Below are 9,355 nucleotides of genomic sequence, written 5' to 3'. Positions count from 1 at the left end.
AAACTCTGAAGTACATGTGTACATGTAAATGTACATGTAAATGTACATGTAAATTTGGCATTGCGTACATATACGACAAAATCTAAAATTAAATCTGTGATTAATTTTGATGACTGTTGATAAAAAAAACTGAAATGATATCAGACTTTACATAAAAATTTAACATTTTGCTACAAAAATTATAATCGAATAATAATCAGCCGGTCGCTTTTTAATACCTTCGCAAAAAAATTAGCTATCGTAATTTTACTTATAAAAAATATGATGAGAATAGACTTTTATATGAGAATACTTAATGATGGACAAATATTATGAAAAATTAAAGTTTGATAAACATGTGCACATAAAAGCACAACTAAATATTTAAAATTTCACATTCTATACGTCGCCTCTCATTGAAAGAACTCGTTAGTCGTTGTTAATTGTTATTCGAATTATACAAAAAACGAAACTTTGTTTTATTGTCACCATTGCTATTAATTTTTCTTAAATTCATTCAAAATCAAACAAGTGCTCACAGTCTCAAACAAAATGATAATAATTAAGAATCTTGTGATTTTATACTTCACACATCTTAGTCACATTAATACTTTTATTTTTGCTTTCGTGATTTGAAACGAAAGTTAATTCATCTAACTGGGAGTGTTCCCATGCTAAATTAATTTTCTTTTAAAAGAGAAAAACGCAAATCCCTAAATACAGCTACCATAAACCATTTGCGTATTGAACGGGCTTCTTGTATAACTCAATTTTCTAAAGACAAAAGAATAAAGAAAGGCAATTTCTCATCTAAACCAAATATATTGCGAAGTTCTTTACTATATATTTTTGAATAAAAAAATTATATATATTTTATTTCAAGTGAATTAAGAAATATTTATAAAAAATTTTCATAGTTCTTAAAAGCGTTAAACGAAATTTTAACACAATCGTAGTTTTGTTTTTAGGTATTGTAAAAATGTCTTACGCCTATTTATTTAAATACATTATCATTGGGGATACGGGTAAGATTATTGATTTTTTTTAGTTGCTTTCGTATTAAGTTTTTGTTCCTACAAAATATGTAAATCTATAAAGTTATTTTTTCTTTGGCTTTGTCTTTGCAATAAAGTTTATAAAGTTTTTATTTTGGGTTATTTTAAATCAATGTAATAAAAACTATTTTTAGGTGTTGGAAAATCATGTCTATTACTTCAGTTTACTGATAAAAGGTTCCAACCAGTTCATGATTTAACTATAGGAGTTGAATTTGGGGCCCGAATGATTACTATTGATGGTAAACAAATAAAGTTGCAAATTTGGGATACTGCAGGACAAGAAGCGTTTAGGTAATTTAATTTTAAAATACACACAAAGCTATTTTTGCCATTGTATAATGAAAATAGGAGACTTAGCTGGTTAATAAGAATCTTCTTTTGTTTTAATTTAAATTATAAACATGTTTCTCCTTAATCCACCTAGAACTCTGATTGAATACATACCGTGCTTTACTAATTGTATACTGCATTTTTTAACTGGGTGAAAAATCAGCCTTTTATTTTTCCATGTAAATGAAAACCTAAATATCTATTTAATAGTTATTGAAAATACTGTATTTTTATTATATGTGTGTGTATATTTTTAGTATATCTAATGTTTATATTTATATAAAACAAACATAGTAGTTCGTTAAGTAGTGGGAGAGTTATTTAAAGTTGAATAAACATTAGTTCAATAACTTATATTATTTATATGATGACGTAAGAGATATGAATGAGAATCATATGAAAGAATGGTTATTAACAAAAATATAAAATAAAATACATATACGCTTTTCCTGACCAATTTCACGAAAATTATTCATAATTACAGGTCTATTACTCGCTCCTACTACCGAGGTGCAGCTGGAGCTCTTCTTGTATATGACATTACAAGACGGGAAACTTTTAATCACTTGACAACATGGTTGGAGGACGCCAGACAACACTCAAATTCTAATATGGTTATTATGCTGATTGGAAATAAGAGGTATTTATCTTTTTACTAGGTTATTAAGAAGAACTCAATGAATATATTTGTGCAGTGACTTAGATTCAAGACGCGAAGTCAAGAGAGAAGAAGGTGAAGTTTTTGCGAGAGAGCATGGGTTAGTTTTTATGGAAACTTCAGCAAGAACAGCCGCGAATGTTGAAGAAGCTTTTATAAACACTGCAAAAGAAATATATGAAAAAATACAGGAAGGAGTGTTCGACATAAACAATGAGGTGGGCAAATTTAAAACTTTTTTACTAAACTTTGAAATCAGAGTATTATTAACAAATGTTAATGAGTCAACATAATTTTTTATTTTAGGCAAACGGTATTAAAATTGGTCAACAACATTCGCCAACGAATCCATCAATGCCAGGAGCTGGTAATCAAGGAGGTCAAGCTTCTAGTGGTTGCTGTTAAGAATAATTTATGTAATATGTATTGATAAATACTACTATCAATATAGAAATTTTTATTTGAAAAGAAAAAATTAAAAGAATATGTTCAAAATAATATTCTGGGGAGAGTATATTTTGAAGTGATCTGTTATATTACATAACACTTTTTACTTCCAGTTTTTTTTTAAATATAATTTATGTCACTAAAATTTTATTACTAAAATTTAAAGTTTTATTATTTTCAAGTTAAGTAACATTTAAAGAATCTTTATCAAAAAAGACTTGACATATTAAAATTGGTTATTAAAATTTAGAGGAACAAATAAAAAATATTCAAGCTAAATATAATATTTGACTGCTAAATTTTAAATACGCTAAAATAGTGAATTTAAATTTTAAATTTTGTAATAAAGTTTTTGCTTAAAAATTTCAAACAAAACGTGATATGAAAGTTGATTTTTAGCCTTAAAATTTTTAAATTTATCTAGCTAATTTTTTTTATTTTTATAATTTTTTTATAAAATTTTTCCTATATTTTACATCTATTAAAAGTTTAAAAACATAAATAATACACATTTTAATAGAAAATGCCTCAATGTTTCGAATATTATCATGTTAAAATTGTTAAATTTCGCAAATACCAAATTGATTATCTGATAAACTCAATAGAACTCAATATATATACATATAATATTCCTTTAACATAATATTATTTTCAACTGTCTTCTAAAAATTTGATTTGATTAGAAGTGGGTAGTTTAATAAACCAAAGTAAAATAATATTTGAAATGAGAATATAAAAATTTATATAAAACTTATAAATGAATCTTAAGAGTTTTATCGAAATTATTTTATTAGCTAATCCTGAAATTTATTGGAATATGCATAAAGATATGAAAAGAACATTAGGCATTAATAAAAAATTCGGTTTTTCTCTTCCCCATACATATATGAATAATCCCTCCTGCTAATTTGATGTTGTCAAAAAAATTATATGAAAAACAGGTTAGTGTAATATTTAATTTAAAATAAATTGTTTATATTTACATTACGCTAATACACAAAATATGATTTATTATATATAATTTGAATATATTGTATATATCATACTTATTGTACAACTTGACTAAATTAATCAATTGAAGATAAAAACATTTCGATAAGATTAATTTTTAAATATTGTAACAAAAATAAAATTTATAAACTGCATAAAATAGTGGTATGGAAATTAATTTAGACTTTTAAGTATTCAAAATTATAAATATGATTTAAAAACAAGACACATAATAAATACATACAGTAAGACACCATAATCTAAAAATTTTATCTCATTATTATTATTACCATTATACAAAAAATAAAAAATAAAATAATTGTAAAACTTGATTAACGTTTTGAAATAAAAATTATTTGTCACAGGTAATTAAAATGCTTTTTATGTGTAAAATTAAGTATTTGATGCATTTTGTATTTCTTTTGATATTTTATGCTGGATTATACATATGTATACATAGATAAAAAGTTTATAGTTTAATGTAAAATAAATATTTTTGAAACACATAAAATTGAAAACGTTCTATAAAGATACTTTGCAAAACATATTCAAAAATAACATGTCAACAATCGGAAGAGATTTTGTTCAACACTAAAAGTCCAAAGTTGAAATTTTAATTATTGAGAGAATTTGCTTTAATTAATTAATCTAAATGTATCTTATTAAGATTATTATATTAATTTTAATAAGATACTTTTGTAATTGTAATTATGTTGTCAGTTATCTAAATGATGTTATATTATCAATTACTTACCATTACGTTTTTAGAATTTATTAAATCTCAAATCCGCTACTTACATACATGTATACATACATATATGTACATGGATGAGGTGCATTTGCAACTTCTCTCATACAACCATTGTTGTCGACATCACTGTTAATATCTAATATTTTAGTTCAACACCAAAGAATTAGGGATTATTAGATTTAAAAAAAGATCCATGCCTTACTGCTTATATGGTGAAACTAAAAACTGCAAGTCCCATATGCCTATTGCTTTAGTTATTACAAACTGTTCTTGGAAAAAATGTAAAATACATTGTTTTATGTATCTTATTTAGGCAACTTGACCTAACATATAGGATAGCAAAATTTTCTCTCATACATCAATACATCGATACCCACAGTATTTATTTTCAAAAATAATAATATTGTTTCTAAAACTTTAAAGCAGGGTTTTTAGCTTTACCCCTAAAAAATTATCATGAATTTTGTTTATAATCAATTTTTAATCTTGCACAAGTGATTACAATTGATAATCGAACACAAAATATTTTGCACGGATTCAACGCTAAATTTTCGTTGCTATTTCTACTTCTTTAGCCTTTGTTGTTGATTCATAATTGTCATTATATATCTGACAGTATTTGACAGCTTTATACTATCGTTTATATTTCTTATTTCTTAATGTCAAACGACAAAAAGTAATAAAAAATAGTAGATACATAATAACTTTGGTCACAAAATTGTAAATTGTAGATAATATTGGGTATTCAATATAGCTAATATTAAAAAATTATTCTGTCAATAAAAAAGAATTCAAGATGAATTCAGATGTTCGCGATATTTTAGACCTCGAAAGGGTACCGAGCCCCGAGGTTACAAAAGACACTTTTCTTCAGACAAAAAAAAAAAGTTTTGAAAGGTAATTTTTTAAGGAAACTCTTTTTTAAAGATCAAATTAAAGTCTTAGTAAAAACAAATTCTAGAGCCAAAGTTAGTAAAAGGCCAGAAGGAATGCATAGGGAAGTATTTGCTTTGCTGTACAATGATAATAAAGATGCTCCGCCTTTGCTACCAGCAGATACTGCCTTAGGCATCGGTACTGGGTATAAACAACAAAAAGCTCGTCTTGGTATGAGAAAAGTTCGTAGCTGGCAATGGACGCCATTTACAAATCCTGCACGTACAGATGGAGCAGTCTTTCATCATTGGAAAAGAATTTCTGACGATACTAGAGAATATCCGTTTGCTAAATTTAACAAACAACTTCAGATACCATCATATACAGTAAATGAGTATAATACACATTTAAGAACAAATCCATTAAAATGGTCTAAAGCCCAAACAGATCATTTGTTTGACTTAGCAAAAAGGTGAATTTCACTACAGTCAAAATAACACTTTTTTTTATAGTACTTATTTTAGATTTGATATAAGATTTATTATAATGGCTGACCGGTGGGATAAAGCTAATTTCGACACAAAATCTGTTGAAGATTTAAAAGAAAGGTATTATGAAGTAATAGGAATATTACAAAAAATAAAAGGAAACCCTGAAAAAAAAGTTTATGTTTACGATGCTGAACATGAAAGAAAAAGGAAAGAACAACTCAAAAAATTATTTGATAGAACGCCTAAACAGGTACACGTTATTGATGAGGCGAATTTACTTATTATAAAACATGATTTTTTAATGTTGTAGATTGACGAAGAGCTAATGTTGCTTAACGAATTAAAGAAAATTGAGGCAAGAAAGAAGGAACGCGAAAGAAAAACTCAGGATTTACAAAAACTGATATCACAGGCTGATCAGGTAACTTGATATATGTTGGATCTAAATGCTTCTAACAGTCTTAAAAAAAAAAGTTTTATTATGTTTTATGTCTCAATTTAAAACTTTTTCTCAAATGTCTGTGTATTTTAAGGGTGATTCAGTGCAAAACACTCAAACCGCTCGAAAACATGAAAAGAAATTCTATAAAAAGAAAATACATAACCAGCCACGACCATCAAAACTGGATTCTGTAGTTAATGTAATTTATATTTACTGCAATTTTTATTTTTTTTAATAAATTTTCATATACAGGCGGTAGAAACTGCAGGAACGGGTATTAAATTTGCTGATTTAAGAGGATCAGGTGTTTCATTGCGATCTCAAAAAATGAAATTGCCTGCGAATATTGGTCAAAAGAAAGCCAAGGCTCTTGAGCAAGCGCTGCAAGAGTTTAAAGTTGGTAAGAGTCAATTCTATAGAACAATTTTCAAACTGGTACAATTTAAATACGTAATAATTTCCATATTAAATTTTTTAATTTAGATCCTCTTCCACCTCCAACTGATGAAATTAGTAATTCCTTTAACGAGCTGAGATCAGACCTAGTTCTTTTATGCGAATTAAGAACTGCATTGTCAACTTGTACATTCGAACTTGAAAGTTTAAAACATCAATACGAAGCCATTTGCCCTGGAAAGGTAAAAAAATGAAATGTTTTAATTAATAAAAATTTGCATAATGTTATTTTAATATCGTAGACTTTAAACATACCTCAATCATTAATCAATTTGACAGACAGAAACAAAGCAAATGATAATAGTCTTGATGTGACTGACACATCCAATAGTCAATCTGGAAATGGTTAAAAATGTTAGAAAGCACATGAATGATAAAATAATTTTACATTATCCAATATTACATATTTATGTAGTAATTTTGTTTAAATATATGTACTAATTCTCAAAATATATTTTTTTTGTCCAATCCTAGAAAACTAAATTATTAATTTTCTAGTACGTATCGCGGATAGAGTTGTTTGCTTCGGAACTTTTTCGACTTAGTGATATGCTAAAAAGCAGACAAAAATATTAAAACAGAGTGTGTAGTAAATTCCGCTAATTGTTAAAAAAATCACTTTCAGAAGTATATCAGATGGCATTATGTTTCTAACAACTGCAGGTGACTTTTTACTTTACATATAAATGTTTTTTTTTTTACTCCAAGACATAACTACAATTCTTTAAACACCGTTTTGAAAAAGTTATTTTTACATTTTGTATATTATGTACATAGATAATGTATGAGTTTATTTGGTTATTATATTATTAGCAATTAAATTAATCAAAATATACAAAAACGACGGCCTGTTGTTTAATAAATTTATAATGAAAATCGTCAAAAATATTCAAATAGATAATTAAATCAGTGCGTGTAGGTGAAATAATACAAACATGTAAGTAATTGTCTATAAAATAAAACTATTGAATTTAATCTCCTACCTTCTTTTTACCAATTTATATAAAATGTACCTTTCCATGAACATTGTGTTCATTCTGTACAATATTGGTGGAGTGCAGAAAATGCATCTATAATTTGAAAATGAAATGAAAATAAAACGGATGAATGAAATTCTATGGCTTAGTTTAATTACCGTAATCATTATTAAAATTCTATAATGCAAAGCACGTTGTTTCGTTGTTAATAACAATAATTTTAAAAAAATTCCCTAATTATTCGCTTTCATACTCTTTAATTTTATATCTTTATGTTTATTTTTACATATACATAATTTTTATAACTTTTCATATTATACTAATTTTCTCTACATTTATATTATGTACATATCAAATTTTCTCATCTGGAAACATAACTTTATATAATATATTGTATGAACGTTAAAAAAAACAGAAGTCAAAGACTTTTGCAACGTTATTCAATTTATTTATATCTATGTAAATAGTTGGATCTACATTATACTAAGTTTTAAGAAAATTAATATTTAGTTTCAGATTTAACGTATTTTATACATTAAAATTTTTTTTGAATTTAGAATGCCTATTTAATCCTAAAACAAAATTACATACAACAATTTTTTTTTCTAACACTGCGTACAAAGTTTGTCTTTGCATACATAAACATAGTTTAATTATCAACCAACCAGTCATTGAATCATTTTTTATAATAAACTTTCTGTCATAAAAATGGTATATAATATTAGTTTATTCAGGTAAAAAAAAAAAATTCATTAATATAGGCACGTTTGTGTAACTCGCTAGACCTACGAACGTACTAAATTCATTCATAATTTTATTGTAGGAGTAAAATATGCAATATATCGGTTAAAGTGTATACATATATCTACCTCCGCAAAACTAACAAAACAAAAAAAAAGTCATTTACTATTTAGGTGTACCTCTATATGATTATATATACATATATATGTATATGCATATATATATCCACAATATTTATAAAACAAGAAAATGAGAAATGAAAAACTAAAAACATACAGTTTATGTGATATCAGCATAAAGGTGTGCTAATAGAAGTTTTAGTTTCCGATTACTTAATTTTTAAATAATTAAACACTTATTTTCTTCGTAATTAGATTATTGAGCCCAGTATATTTCTACTGTAAACTTAAATAATCTTATTAGTCTTAAAACACAAAGTAATCTTCGTGAAATCCTAAATTGATTTAAGGCATTCTATGTATATTCATATTATGTACTTATTTTTAAGTTTAAATTTTGTTTGAAATATAATATATTATGGAATATATTAAAAAGAATTTAATTGAATTGAATATTTTATAATAGCATGTATTAAACCTAAAATAAATAAACTCGAATTAATAATTTGTGAGGTAAAACATTCACTAGGTAGTTTTAAAAAATTTAAGTAAAAATTTTTTTATATAGTATTTTATAGAATTTATGCAAAAATATACAATTGATTATTGCCATATCTAGAATAAATATAATATGCAATAAAACATGCAATAGTTTATTTCAAATTTTCAATAGGCTATTTGGAATAGTTCATTGACTTCGACTATTCGACTATGTTAATGATGCTAAATATGATTTTATTCAAAATTTCTTTAATTCTAAAAAATATGTAGAATAAAACTAGGTCCTAGTTTGCACCACTCACTTATATTTTTATTTTTATTCTTGCTTTTTAAAGCACTTTTTATTCGCATTGTGTCGTTTATTATTATTCCGCTTCTTACCGGAACGGAAACTTTACGAATTGTTTGATTAATTGATTAAAAAAAATAGTGAAAAATAGTTAATGCAATAGGAGCCTTATGTTTTTCTTTACAATATTTATTCTTCAATATCATAAAATATGAAAAGAATATACACAAGAATTAAATTTTAATATCAC

The 9,355-nt window shown here is 25.4% G+C and overlaps 2 protein-coding genes across 2 annotated transcripts; both read left to right on the top strand.

Moving 5' to 3' along the window:
* Positions 1-777: 777 nt before the first annotated feature.
* On the top strand, positions 778-3,818 carry LOC129610810 (ras-related protein Rab-2A). The gene is made up of 5 exons (XM_055523552.1): positions 778-1,004; positions 1,169-1,328; positions 1,852-2,007; positions 2,063-2,243; positions 2,332-3,818. Exons 1-5 carry the CDS (start codon positions 959-961, stop codon positions 2,428-2,430), a joined length of 642 nt encoding a protein of 213 aa, XP_055379527.1. The 5' UTR covers positions 778-958; the 3' UTR covers positions 2,431-3,818.
* A 1,028-nt stretch (positions 3,819-4,846) lies between these two features.
* On the top strand, positions 4,847-6,950 carry LOC129611116 (DNA methyltransferase 1-associated protein 1). Its single transcript, XM_055524069.1, has 8 exons — positions 4,847-5,110; positions 5,175-5,561; positions 5,614-5,830; positions 5,891-6,001; positions 6,114-6,221; positions 6,275-6,422; positions 6,506-6,660; positions 6,721-6,950. Exons 1-8 carry the CDS (start codon positions 5,010-5,012, stop codon positions 6,826-6,828), a joined length of 1,335 nt encoding a protein of 444 aa, XP_055380044.1. The 5' UTR covers positions 4,847-5,009; the 3' UTR covers positions 6,829-6,950.
* The last annotated feature ends 2,405 nt before the right edge of the window (positions 6,951-9,355 follow it).

This window comes from Condylostylus longicornis, unplaced genomic scaffold, assembly GCF_029603195.1.
Source record: "Condylostylus longicornis isolate FDR11 unplaced genomic scaffold, ASM2960319v2 ptg000048l, whole genome shotgun sequence".
Classification (NCBI taxonomy): domain Eukaryota; kingdom Metazoa; phylum Arthropoda; class Insecta; order Diptera; family Dolichopodidae; genus Condylostylus; species Condylostylus longicornis.
Note: the sequence above shows the minus strand (reverse complement) of the source record. Positions and strands in the feature narration are given on the sequence as shown.

Excerpts from the sequence above, each read along its gene's own strand:
- LOC129610810 (XM_055523552.1), top strand. The coding sequence starts at position 959 with ATGTCTTACGCCTATTTATTTAAATACATTATCATTGGGGATACGG. Across the intron at positions 2,008-2,062 it reads ATGCTGATTGGAAATAAGAG|TGACTTAGATTCAAGACGCG; the intron begins GTATTTATCTTT and ends ATATTTGTGCAG. Across the intron at positions 2,244-2,331 it reads TGTTCGACATAAACAATGAG|GCAAACGGTATTAAAATTGG; the intron begins GTGGGCAAATTT and ends TTTTTATTTTAG.
- LOC129611116 (XM_055524069.1), top strand. The coding sequence starts at position 5,010 with ATGAATTCAGATGTTCGCGATATTTTAGACCTCGAAAGGGTACCGAGC. Across the intron at positions 5,111-5,174 it reads AAAAAAAAAAGTTTTGAAAG|AGCCAAAGTTAGTAAAAGGC; the intron begins GTAATTTTTTAA and ends AACAAATTCTAG. Across the intron at positions 5,831-5,890 it reads TTGATAGAACGCCTAAACAG|ATTGACGAAGAGCTAATGTT; the intron begins GTACACGTTATT and ends TTAATGTTGTAG.